The sequence below is a fragment of the Hippoglossus stenolepis genome, chromosome 17, assembly GCF_022539355.2.
Source record: "Hippoglossus stenolepis isolate QCI-W04-F060 chromosome 17, HSTE1.2, whole genome shotgun sequence".
Classification (NCBI taxonomy): Eukaryota; Metazoa; Chordata; class Actinopteri; order Pleuronectiformes; family Pleuronectidae; genus Hippoglossus; species Hippoglossus stenolepis.
In genome coordinates, this window is record NC_061499.1 from 22,441,135 (window position 1) to 22,454,817 (window position 13,683).

Here is a 13,683-nt window from a genome sequence, read left to right on the forward strand (position 1 = left end):
TGCTTATGTAAATACATGTGCATATATACAGTATATATAATGATGGAAAACAGGAGCATTAAAATCACCCATCAATAAGCAGCTTGTTGAAATAAAAAAGCATCAGTAACTGCAGCATGATAAGGTCTACGTTTTGATCTTCAATTAAATGATCCAATGGAATTATGAAACCCCAAGATCAATCTTTTGTTCTTTAGAGTCCCTTTCCATTCTATAGCTCTTTCCTGTGGATTTGTGAACGTTTGACCTCATTTGTCTCACATGGACTGCCTGCTCATGCAAAGAGATCTGACCATGTGACCATTTATGCCACATGGTGACAACTATGGATGTTAATTTACATCCATAGTCCCAGGTGAGTATCATAAAACAGGTCACATATCAGACCTGTGTCCACAACACTGTGTTGTCTGACTGGACCCAATTTCCTTCTGCTATCCGGAGGAAAATGCTGGGGCTTTTTTGTACCTTTTTAATCAGCCACAATCATCATGGGCAGGTTGTAGCAATGATGCCCGTGCAAAACAATGTATTGGCCTGATACTTGGAATAGGAATACCAACAGATTTTTGGAACTTTATGGTTGCCATGTGACCATTTTGGTTGATGTTGCTCTCTATCTTTTAGTCCATTTTGTGCAGGACACACAAATTAACAAATTAATCGATCAATCGACATGGTTCAATAGATAAGATAAACAACAGTAGGACAATCGGAAAAAAAATTGTTCACAAGAGATAATTCTGGTGACCTATTTCATTTAGCATGTCATTATCAGTGGCATGTGACAGCCCCAGAAGCACCAGGGGTTACTCAAACAAGGTCTTGATTAAAATGAGTTAATTCATGTTCTGTTAAATAACCATGGACACTGTACAATAGTACTTACTTTGGATTTTTCATCAAGAGTTTCTGGATAAAGTCTTTGGCCATGGAGCTGGTAGTGCTGAAATACTGTGAAAAGAACTCATACTTCATGGCAATGATATTCTTCAGAGTATCTTCATCAGTCTCACTTTGGAATGGTGACAAACCGCTTAATCTGAGGATAGAGTTCACAGAGAATGTATCATGTCCACATCTAAATCCATCCATACATACAAAGCATTTTTTGCAGTAGTGTGACATCAGAGTCAGCAAGGTAAGCAGTGCTTGACTTGTTAAAGCATAAAAAAACATTTTAGACAATAGCGATGTGAAAGCATATCTCTCCCAACAGTTTATGCGGTTTAAGGGATAGCTCAGTGTGTAATTTGTGTGGGTAGCCATGGGCGTCGCGTGGCTTGGGCATCCGGGGCTGTACCCCGGGATGTTTTTTTCTTTAGCCCTGAATAATTTGCCAGTCGCCACTTTCACCGGTACATCACTTCGCAACTGAACATCATCAACCAGCGATGAATATCGGTCACACTGGCTGAGTATCCAAACTGCCCGCACGAGTAGCGTGGCTCAGTCCAGGCACGGAATGGCCATCGGGTCACCGGGTAATTTTTCCGGTGGCCTGACGCTTGTTCTGGCCTACTGACTTGCGCCGCGCAACTGCTGAGCAGAGCCCTGCGTTCATCACAGCAGGGCGCTGTGATGAACGCTTAACTCAGGCTAAATCCCAGTGTTCAGAGCGCTTCGGTGCTTCATGAACCTCCGCCACACTGCATAGTGGAAAGCCCTGTGCGCCCGCACACTGAACCTAGCTGAGATCACAGTGCGAGCCGCATTCTGAAAGTGACGTCAGTCAAAATGGACCGCAGTCAGCAGCAGAAGAGGAAAGGTGGAGGAGAGAGCGAGAGAATGAGAAAAAGAAAAGCCTTGTCTGCAGAAGCAGCAAAATACAGTATAATTATGGACATGTTCGCCAGTAAGGGAGCACCGGTTCTTTTAAAAACACTTAATAAAACAGACCCACACGACATACTCAGTATGGCTAGCTAGCTATCATTAAATAAGTTCCACTTTCTGGAAGCTAATGGGGATCCAAAATTGATCAAAAAAAATAACGTTTGAAGTTTAAAAAAAGAAAAAAAGCACAATCTTAGCATATGACAAGCTAACACAATCATTTAGAGATGGAGATACAATATATTTCTAGTCCCAAAATATGACCAGAAATTCAGATTTGTGCTGTATGTTAGGTCTTAGTGTACCCTAAACTACAATATCAATGTTATTGTCTGTTGTCTTAAGCATATAAAAATAGGAATTGGGTAAATTTGAATGGCAGGCTAGCAGACTCAGTATTCAGATAGATTACTTGTTGGTCAGTCACATTTTTTTTGGTATTTTGTAATCTGGATAAATTTCGTCCCAGATGAACATAGAGGCCAAATTCATTACTAGTCTGGTACCCATTACATCAACAAATAGGTTTAGCCGGTAGGATTAGTGGTCTGGTGGTTTAAGTGAACAGGGTTGCAGTGGTCTGGGATGGAGTCAAGTTCCCGGCCTGAATTAATGTTTCAGTCCGCCGCTGGCTCAGTCTGTGTTGTTGTTGTTGTTGTTGTTGTTGTTGTGAACCTGTTTGAGCAGAGAATGTCCTACTGCGTTGTTTAAATGTGAAAAACTAACTTTGGGGAAAGTCTGGACCCAATTGTGCGCATATTCTCTGACAGTCATATGTGAAAACGGCTCTTACTTATCACCATCGCTCCTTCGTAGTATCTTCTGTTACTAAGCAAGAACTGCATAGACAATCTGCTTTCGTACCATTTTGCTGCAGTCTCTGGGCTGAAATATTTAAATTTAATTACACATGACACCCCTGTCAGATACAGGCTGTGTGCTCCGTGTGCTGTGTTTCTGTTTAGTACGGGGTGCTCCCGCTTTGGCTTGATTGTACTTTATATTGGGTGGCTGTCCCGGTCCATTGTTTGTCGTGTTGGTGATCGCTTGCCTTTTATAACATTCTTATTCCAAGTTCTTTGTTCCAAGAGTGGGTTTTTTACTTTATGTTCCAAAGGAAGGTTTTTGTCAAAATAAACTTAACAAAAAGCCACTGAGGCACCAGTATAGTTGGGTTGTAATCAGGCAATTAAAGAAGTCCATTGTCCACGCTGAATTCACGGTTGGGTAGTTTTATTTTCCTGTCCATGTGCTTCTTCTCATGCTCTGGTAAAAAAAACATTTCCTTTGTTCTGGAGACAAAGGAGAGCTTCCAGAACTCAGTCTCCCAGGGTGTATCAACTTGACACCTAGGTGTTAACCTGACCCTGGACCCAACTTTCAACCACTATGGGTCACTTTGGGCCCCATGACCCATGAGGTCACCAGGCCTATATAAGCCCAGTTCCCTCTCTCTTCTCTCTCTTTCTACTCACTTCTCTTGGAGGAGAGGTGTAGCTCTCCAGCTCACCCAGCCAGGGAAACTTCCTCCCTACCCAAGCTCTACCAACCTTCAAGCAGGCCTGCCTGGAGCAGACTGCTAAAACCTTCCAAAAGGCAGCGACGCGAGAGCCTGCCTAAGAACTTCAGCATGAGCTGCTTCTACAACGTCTTGCCAGCAGAACCACAACAACAGGAGCCAAAACCAGCAAGACCACTTCACTGGACTTCAAACAGCACATTAAAAAGGACCTTTCCCCTCTTTCATGGACGGGTAACACAACTGGGCTTAATAATTACACTAGGCTAAGCAAAGACTGTTCAATTCTATTCATGTGATGTTTATAAGTTTGATTTGTTTTGCTGTGATATTTTGGTAATAATTATTTGAAAGCTAATGTTATGCTCTTCACAGTCTTTCTTTGCATGCAACTAACTACTTTCTCTAACCTGGCACCAACACCTCACACACACATTTCCCCAAACTTATTGTTAAAGCTTGTTAAAGCTGAGGGCCATGATAAACATGACGGAAAAAGAGTTCAAACTAGTAAGTATACACTGCTGTGGTTGGATTTACCCTATGTGAGCCCTTTGCTTATTAAATGTGTGCAACAGCATATCTAATGCCTACAAGTATTTACATATCACATAACACATATTTACAACTTACAGTATGTAGGTAATAACTCCGATGCTCCTGGAGGAGAAGGAAACAAGGCATAAATTAAGTCATGTGGTGTGATATTAAGCTTTTCACAATTGTATGACAGATGTAAGACTAATATAGTATTTAACTGTCTGCCTATGTTGAATAATTGTTTTGTTTCAAAAAGTGTCCTGATAGCTAAAGATGTGCACTGAGTGGGGCTTAAAGCATGCTCCAACATGCCACTAAGTGAAGAATTTACCCTCCGTTATACAGAGAAGCAGCAGTGAAGAGATAGTTGCGAAATTTCAAGTTTATGTGTGCGCTATCATGAATAACAGTTTAACAGTTACTGTTGTAGATGTGTAAATGTGCAGTCCACTGCAGAATAGACTGTGTGAATAGACAGTCACTAGGGAATCTCACCACATATCTGCTGCCATGCCGAGAGGTTCATTGTTTATCACCTCAGGGGCTGAAAAAGAGAGACGAGAGTGTAATGAAGGAGTGGTGGTCTGTAAGGCTAATGTGAGCATGGTATATTATATTACCCTCTTTTTAGTAATGTGGATATGCTCCATATCCAACATGAAAAAATGCAGTTGATTAAAATGGCAAATGGTTTGATTAATATAGTCTTAATGACTACTCAAAGTGCTTTACACTACAAGTCACTTTCGTCCATTAACACAGCTCTTCCTTATGTGGCACAGCCGTCAGGGGCAGTTTGGGGTTCAGTGTCAAGGAAACTTTAACATGCAGACTGAAGAAGCCAGGGATCAAACCGACAACCTTCCATGGATTGGTGGACGAGGACGTGCTCTACATCCTGATCCACAGCCGCCCAAAGAAAGTTAATCACTTATATATATAACTCAGTTCTTAAAAATAGAAAACCTAGACCATATAAATATGCAAATACAGTGGAAACCGCTTATAGTGATCATGTTTGTCCCGGGCCAAAATTATAACTATAATAAGGACGATATCAGATTGCACACTTGCGTAAGCCCACATACACATTATCTGTATTACAGTCATTTGCAACTAATTTCAGATTCAGATATCTACATTTTAATTCTGACTAGTCATAAACCATGTTCAACATATCTTTGATCCGACTTGAATTTAGTTTGAACTTGTCAGAATGGTGTTGTAGATATCATGAACCTGAATTGGGAGTAGTTAGAATCAAATTGCAGATATCTAAAACTGGAATTAAAGAACATAATAATTCAACTGAATTGTAGAAATCGATAACGAGAAACCACACACATATGAATGATAAGAGTAGTTTTAATCAATTTGAAGAAAATTGGAATTTTCAGTGCTTAAAACTGAATTAATGAATAAATTATCTAATACACAAATTCTTACAAGTCACAGTAAAAGTCAAAATGACATTGTTGATATTGTAAAGTTAATTCTGGATAGTCAAACTTGATAAAGAAAAGTTAAAACAGCTTGTCCTGCTGAATGGACCTCTATACAACAGGAGGTGTGTCTCTCACTCACATCACACAAACTGCACTGAGTTGATTTCAAATCTGTATTTACATAAAACTTAGCAATGAAACATCTTCCAGCAGGTTGTTTTTGTGCTTTAGAATGTAACTGCTATGGAACAATCAGAAAATTATGGTTTGTGCTTTTGTTTCACTGCTTTGTGTTCACTCTGTGCGCTCCCTCTCTACATTCAGCCTCTCTCTCTCTCTCTCTCTCTCTCTCTCTCTCTCTCCTCTTTGAGATAAAAAAGCAATAGTCGTAAAAGTGTGAACATTTTACGTTAAACCCTCAAAGAAAACCTGTGTAAAGCTAATTTCAGATGACACAGCAGCACAACATCACGTCCGTAGGAACCTTAAAGTTGTTTATGATTCACCAGTAAACCAGAGAGAAAACGAAGAAGAAGCAGAATGTCACCAACATGTTTTCTCTTCAGGTTCATATCACAGGGATGTTCTGCTGCTGTTACATGTCAAATCGACGACTTGTCTGTGCTGTATTGTTCAAGGTGAATGTAAATCAGGGCAGTAGTCATAATAGTCACGTCCCCCCCCAATGTTTAAATATTGTCAAATTGTCCCCCCCAATAAACTGAATTGTAAACTGGTCGATGACGATAATAATAATAAAACTGTTATGCTATGACTACAATTAAAAAAGCACCGCTGTCCAAAATAGTCACTATGAAACTTTGAACGATTAAGGAATTACGGTGTAGTGCAGCTCATATACTGTTTCTGTCAGCTCTTCATGCGGTTTGTCCAATATCCCTTTTCCACCAACACGGACCAGGTTCCAGTTCCGGGCTGGTGCTAGTGCTGGTCTGCAGTTGCTTTTCCACAGGCCAGTGCCTTTCAAATAGCCACGTCATGACGTCACTGTATACGGCTCCGCTCTCCCAGCTAATGCAAGCGCTTACTTAAAGCACAACAACAAAAACAGCGGCAGATACATTTTCAGTTTTCGAGCATACACAGACATCCAAACACAACTGGTTCAGCATATTTTTGATGCTCGTCGCGATCGCTACGGACGTCAATCGACCCCTTAGAACTGTTGGCGGTCATTTATATAGAACGCCGTTTTACTACTTCCAGTTTGAGGATGGTGTGCACAACTGTTTCCGGTTCAGGATGCCGGTCAGTGACAAGACAAAAAACTAAATTACTTTCTATACGCGGTGTCTCGAGATCTACCAAAGATCACGATTAAAAACAGTCATGTTTGCTGCTATTGCTAACGTTATGGTACCACTATAGCGATCAAGGTCTTTCCACTGGAAACAGTTAAGCTCACCTCGCATACATGGAAGTTAAGCGACACCATCTTTTGCGTATTAGCAGCCACTCATTTACCCAGCGACCAACATTCATGTGCATAAGTTAAAATATTAACGTTGTTTTTGTTGGGATCTAGTATTTGTGACCAATAGTTGGGCCTACATGTGTAGCCAAAGCCTGCAACCACATGTTTCCTTAGTTCTGAAGACAAAGGAGAGCCTCGAGAACTCAGTCTCCCAGGGTGCTGCAACTTCACACCTAGATGTTAAACCTGCCCCTGGACACAACTTTCAACCACTAACCAAGCTCTTCCACCTTCAAGCAGGCCTGCCTGGAGCAGAATGCTAAAACCTTCCAAAAGGCAGCCACGCGAGAGCCTGCCTAAGAACTTCAGCATGAGCAATTGGCCACGACAAGGTCTGACCAGCAGATGCACAACCGCAGGAACCAGCAAGACCACTTCACTGGACTTCAAACAGCACATCAAAAAGGACCTTTCCCCCTTTTCATGGACTGGTAACATAACTGGGCTTAATAGTTAAACATAGTTAAGCAAAGGAATGTTAAACTCTATTACTGATAATATTTCTTTCATGTCCACTGTAGTGAGTTCAGAGTACAAAGAGAGAGACAGAAGGAGAGAATGAGGATGCTGTTAGGGTAGGTGACATGAGGGTGAGTGAGAAAAGGTTCATGTTGATGATTATAACCAAATAAGGACATCATACCAGTCTAATCCGAATGTACAGACTTGGCCTACATGTATTTGTATCTCAATATTTTTTGTAGTCAGTAGTTTGCTAATAACAGACGATACACAATTATATCTCCCAGTGAAGCCAAACAACCTGTCCCGTTTAGTTAACTGTCTAGCAGATATTAAAGACTGGATGTCAAATAATTTCCTTCAATTGAACTCTGACAAAACTGGAATCCCCATTATTGGCCCAGATCACCTACATTCCCAAATTCAGTCATCTCTGGGTCCTCTATCCAACAATGTTAGGTCTGTCACCAAAAACCTTGGTGTCATATTTGATCCCAGCCTACACTTCGAGAGCCATGTTAACAAACTTGTTCAGACATGTTTTTACCATCTCAGGAATATATCCAGGATCAGATCGATCTTGAGTTTTAAAGACACTGAAGTCATCATACATGCTTTTATTTCTTCATGGCTTGATTATTGTAATGGTGTTTTAACATGTCTTTAGCAAAAAACACTCAATAGGCTTCAAATCCAGGAGAAGAGAGCATATCACTCCTATTTTAGCTTCCCTACACTGGTTACCTGTCTGTTTTAGGATTGATTTTAAGATATTATTGATTACTTTTAAGGCACTTAGTGGCCTGGCCCCTAACTACATCTTAGAATTATTAACCCCTCCCGAGCCCGTGTGCAGCCTGAGGTCCTCAGACAGGAACCTGCTGGTTGTTCCTGAGTCAAAGATGAGGACAAGGGGTGACCCTGCGTTAGCGGTCAGGGCTCCTCGACTCTGGAACGACCTGCCTGAGAAGCTCAGGCTTGCTAAATTAGTGTCTTGTTTTAAAACACTTCTTAAAACGCACTTTTATCGAAAGGCCTTTCCATAATTTAAAACTTTGATATTGTATTTAATTTTCTAGGTGTTTTAATCCCACTGCATTTTACATTTCAGACATGTTTTATTGTGTTTTTATTCGCTGACTTTATTATAATTTTTTCTCTATTTTATGTAAAGAAGTTTTGATAAGTGCTTTATAAATAAAGTTTATTATTATTATTATTATTATTATTATTATATTTCATTCATATTCACTGTTGTGCGTTCAGAGTAAAGAGAGAGAGGAAGAGGGAGATAACTTGGTTGCTGCAGGGAGAGCAGGTGACATGGAGGTGAGTGAGACAAGGAACCAATGGGGATGATTATAACCAAATAAGGACATCATACCAGTCTAATTCGAATATACAAACTTGCCTACATGTATTTGTATTAGGGCTGTCAATTGATTAAAATCTTTAATTGTGATTAATCGCATGATTGTCCATAGTTAACTTGCGTTTAATCGCACATTTTTTATCTTTTCTAAATGAACCTCAAAGGGATATTTTTCAAGTCTTTAACAATCTTATCAACATGGGAGTGGATAGATATGCTTGCTTTATACAAAATGTATGTTAATTATTTTTGCAACAATCCAAAACAAAGACAAATACTGTCCAGAATATTCTCCAGAATACCCTCAAAGGTACTGCATGCTCAAAAAATATGCTGAAAGCCTAACATGGCAAACTCAAGCCAAACAAGAAACAAAAGATGGGAATATTGACAATGTTAATCTGCCTGCAAGCTGTAGTCACCCATTTAGCTATTGCTGTTGAAAGTTTGTTGCTTGTGGAGTTGTCCATGTGCCTCCGTTGCAAACTATCCAGCATGGTCTGCCTTTGGCGAGGGGGAGGAGGGCTCTCTGCATCAGCTGTATGCTTGGCCAGCAAGTGGTATCTAATACTTGACGTACTCCAGTGGTAACTCATTTCACCTCGACAGTAAATGCACATAACTTTGGTCTTGTCGAGAGAACCATCTGGCTTGGCTTTGAAGCTGAACTTGCCATTCAAAAGACCCTTTTCTTTATCCATTTGAGGCTTGTTTCTGCTTATCATCCACAACTTTACTGCTCCATCGCTTCCTGATTTCACAAACTACGGGGCGGACTGAGGGTCATAATCACAGAAAGTGCACGTTAATCGCCCTTTTAAAAAATTTGTGGCGTTGCAAGGAATTTGCGTTAACTCATTATTATAGTGTTAACTTTGACAGCCCTAATTTGTTTCTCAATATTTTACATATTTATGTATGTTTTATCTAAATGGATATACTTATGTTATTGTATTTTTAAAAATATAAAAAAGTTATATAAAATACACATAAACATGTTTATATCACCAAGCACACATTAGACTTACAATATAGTATTAAACATCGTTTTAAATAGCAAAATACATAAAAATTCATCTTGTAAAAAAATCAGTTGTGAGTTTTTGTCCCCCAAATGTTCACTTCATGACTAGATGATTATATAGCGCTTTTCTATTCTTGATGACCACTCAAAGAACTTTACAGTACAGTTTGCCATTCTGTGTAACAGGATCTTGAGATCTATGGTGTCAAATGAAGCACTGAGATGTAAAGAGACCAGAGGTGGGAAGTAACAAAGTACAAATACTTTGTTACTGTACTTAAGTATATTTTTCAGGTATCTGCAGTGGCGGCTCCTGCCAAATTTCTCAGGGGGGGCAATTGTAATTTATGTTAGATACTGTCTTTTCTCATGAATGTTTTAAAAAGGGGTTGAACGATATGGATTTTTCCGGCCGATACCAATAACCGATAATAACATGCTTCACATGGCCGATACTGATAATAATCTTCTTTAAAACAAGTTCATAGCCTTTAGTTTATACACACCTGAGGGTAAAATTGCAAAATATAGAAAGCAAATATTGTAAATAATACAATATTGCAAATAAGTTGTGAGTGTTCGTTTAGTTTTTTTACAAAGTACAACAGAAAACTTCAAACAACTTAAGGTGGAGGAGGAAAATTTATCTTTCAAAAGAGTTTAAATTAAATATTTTGACATATCAAATAAGACATTTCACTGTAATAAAATAGTAATTCAGATAAAATACTGAGCTGAAAAAGCTAGTCGCCAGCAGCTTTAAGTTTAAGAGATTTTATGATGCTGAAAAGCACCAGTACCGTCTCTGGCTGTGTGTGGGAGACCCCGGTGGCATGGTCTATCGCCACAGTGGCGCCCAATATGGGGCTCCATGCAGCCAGAGACATGTACTGGCAAGCGGAGATGGCGCTGGTATGGTTGGCAGAGTACTTTGCAGAGCATTTGTCTGGCCCAGTCGGGGCCCTGCTCCTGCCTGCCGCACCGCGTTGAAGCCGGGGGCGAGCGCAGCTCCGATTACGTATCCCCTTGCGGCAATGCTGCACTGACACTCTCGCGCCTGGTATTCTCGCCATACATTGTCGTTGCCATGACGAACTCTAAGGTGACTAATGAGATTGGTAGTCTTCTCCTCTCGGAACCTTTGCACATTTGTTGCAAATTGAAATCCTACAGTCACTCTCAGAAAGTGTGAAAAACGTCCACAATGGCTACACATGTAAAATTAGATTTGATTAGACAAAATTGATGATTTCTTTGCTACTCCATGCTGAGGATCAAAATATAATTTATTGCTCTTTTATTTGGTTGTATTAAAAAAGCTATTTTGAGTGTCACATATACCGTACCTGCCTTACTTAACACAGGTAACTTAAAACCGACAGAACAGTGTCAAATGAAAGACTTCATCCTCACCGATGTACTGTGGGGTGCCACTTGTGCTCCTGTACTCCTTGCCTTGTTGAAAACGGTGAGCCAAGCCAAAGTCAATTAGTTTGATGTTAGGGTTTGGTGATACTTTGTTTGACAGCATGATGTTTTCTGGCTAAATGGAGAGAAACATTTTATTATGGTGTAGGAATAATGTAATGTAAAAAAAAAACTCAATTCCAAAGTTTCTAAACATCAACAGCAAAACGAGCCATGTAAAGCCAAAAAGCTGTGTAGGTCAATTTACCTTGAGGTCAAAGTGGGCAATATGCTTGCTGTGCATGAATCCCAATCCCTCCAAGATCTGCTTCATGAACTCAATTGCCTCACTCTCCAACAGGTTCTCCTTCTCAGCAATGAAGTCAAACAACTCCCCTCCACTAACCCTGAAATTTCAAACAAATCTCAGCTGTTCATTCGGAAAGTCCAATGTTATTATAACTGACAGTGAAGGACAAAACAAATCACATCTTTGGAAGCTGTCACCTTAATTAGCATTCAAGCAAAAGGCATATTCCCCAACCAAAATTTACTAGGCCCAGTGACAATACAATATTTATTATATTATTTCTCAACCCAAACCAATCTAGGCATCTATATCAGATGAATGAAAGATAACATGTTGACATGCGTCTGTTTGGAACCTATGGATATGATCAATTATGAATATGCACTTTTTAATTTAGAGGTAATAAGAGCACATCCTGTCCTTCATCGTCCTCAGTTAGTTTACATACTATATATCATTTTGCACATAAAACCAAATCACCTTGTGCATTGAAGAACGTACTGGTGGCAGTGTAAGGACATAGACTCTGCACATGAATGACCAGTGGAATTGATGAATGTGTGTTAAGATATATGTAAGTGCACCACTTGGCTCAGGTGTATCCAGCTGCTGTTCCAGAGCATGCCTGTTTGAGATGCATGATTATGTTTATATATTATGAACAATGAGACTCTTATGTTCGGCTAGATCATCAGGTCTTAATTAAAAACACATCAACTCACAGCTCCAGAATGAGCACCACTTCTGCCCGGCTCTCAAAAACATCTTTGAGGATCACAATGTTTGGATGGTGAAGACCCTGGAGGATCTCCACCTCATGCTCCACACTGCTTCTGTCCACGCCCAGACGGCTGCCGGCCATCTTTCTTATCTTCAGGAACTTGCCTGCCCAACAAGTCCCAGTGGCCTGCTCACGAACTTGTCGAACCTGACCAAAGTGCCCACTGGAGGGAAAAGGACATAATTCACAGTGAACACTACACTTGAGACATAAAAAAATATTTTTGACAATTTGCAAAAATGTTTTCTTTTCTTTACTTGGGGTAAACCTGCAGAAGCTCTGACGGTTTCTACACCTGCTACAAAATGGAAATCTTTTCCAAATGTAGTAAGCTTTGATGCTATGTGGCTTAACATGTATAATCACATCAGACATTCCCATACTGTAAATAATTATTTCATCTGTAATGTAAACATCTGAAAAAAAGAATAAAAGAAGACAAATATGTTTAGATTATTGATTGTGCCAATACAATAAACAAGCTTACACGCTCTGTCTGTAAATTTGTGGCCACTCGTGCATTTTATATTGTTTGGCACTGTGCACTAGCCTCTATAATCAGTGCTTAATCACAGCTTTAAAACTGTGCAGATGTGGTCACATCCATATAAGAGAAGAGTCTAGGAATAATTTTTCAGCTAAACCACTTAGGGCCTGATCTAATAAAAGTTTGTAAGTGTAAAAACGTGGCCAAACTGGATTTCACCCACAAACAAACATGCAAGCTGATATACTAACGATGCACACTGAGGATTGCGTGCAGAATAACACACGCTCTCCATCTAGTACGCTTGCCTTAATGAATATGCAATATCGGGCGTTTCTACCAGAGTGCGCAAAATATTGGGAGGAGTAGATGCAAATACTTAAATTTAGAACACACATTGTGATTTACAAAGCCTGAAAATAATTGCGGTGGTTGTGACTGCGTCTATATTTAATACGTTTGAAAGGTAGGTGCTAATTGGCACAGCGTTACGCACAGATGGCTGCAGTTATTGTGGTGAGGAGGAGACGGCATGGAAGAAGGCGTAGAGACCTGTTTTTTTCAGAAAGTGAACTGCGCCTGCTGCTCAATATTGGTCAGAGGCATCTCTGTTTTATTTGCCGAGGTTTTATTATGAGTTTTTTTTTTTTTTGTTGATCTTCTTATGTCCTGACATCTTCTCTTAATTTCATCAGTTGTTCTTTTTGTTTTACCCACAGCATTTACTTTCTTGCAGATACTCTCCCATATTGTGTTTCCTTGAGTTATATTAATATTTCTTTGCTTTAGCTCAACAACGTGTTTATTTGCCTCTTACAGTAACACCTCAAATTCCATGGCATTAAATTTCACATTGTGCTTGCGGTCACTCTGCTCTCCGTAATGCTCCATGGCGGAAACCAGTAACACACGCAAAACACTCATTTAAATACTAGTTATGTCACGATATGTGATTTTGGTGTCACGATTATTGTTAGAGTAAATATCGCGTTTTTTCGATATTCA

At 39.8% G+C, this 13,683-nt stretch overlaps 1 protein-coding gene across 9 annotated transcripts in view; it reads right to left on the reverse strand.

Annotated features, from left to right (window-relative positions):
* Window positions 1-13,683, reverse strand: part of si:dkey-240h12.4 (death-associated protein kinase 2) — a 54,719-nt gene that overhangs the window by 14,452 nt on the left and 26,584 nt on the right. For all 9 annotated transcript variants that reach the window (XR_004698738.2, XM_035182391.2, XM_035182390.2 and 6 more), the window contains 6 exons: window positions 12,133-12,354; window positions 11,369-11,507; window positions 11,107-11,236; window positions 4,391-4,439; window positions 3,989-4,015; window positions 890-1,042 (listed from right to left, as the gene is read on the reverse strand). Coding sequence is in view for 8 of the 9 variants with exons in the window: in XM_035182391.2 (XP_035038282.1) it covers window positions 890-1,042; window positions 3,989-4,015; window positions 4,391-4,439; window positions 11,107-11,236; window positions 11,369-11,507; window positions 12,133-12,354 (720 nt within the window). In the remaining variant the exon portion in view is untranslated. The remainder of the gene's footprint in view (window positions 1-889; window positions 1,043-3,988; window positions 4,016-4,390; window positions 4,440-11,106; window positions 11,237-11,368; window positions 11,508-12,132; window positions 12,355-13,683) is intronic.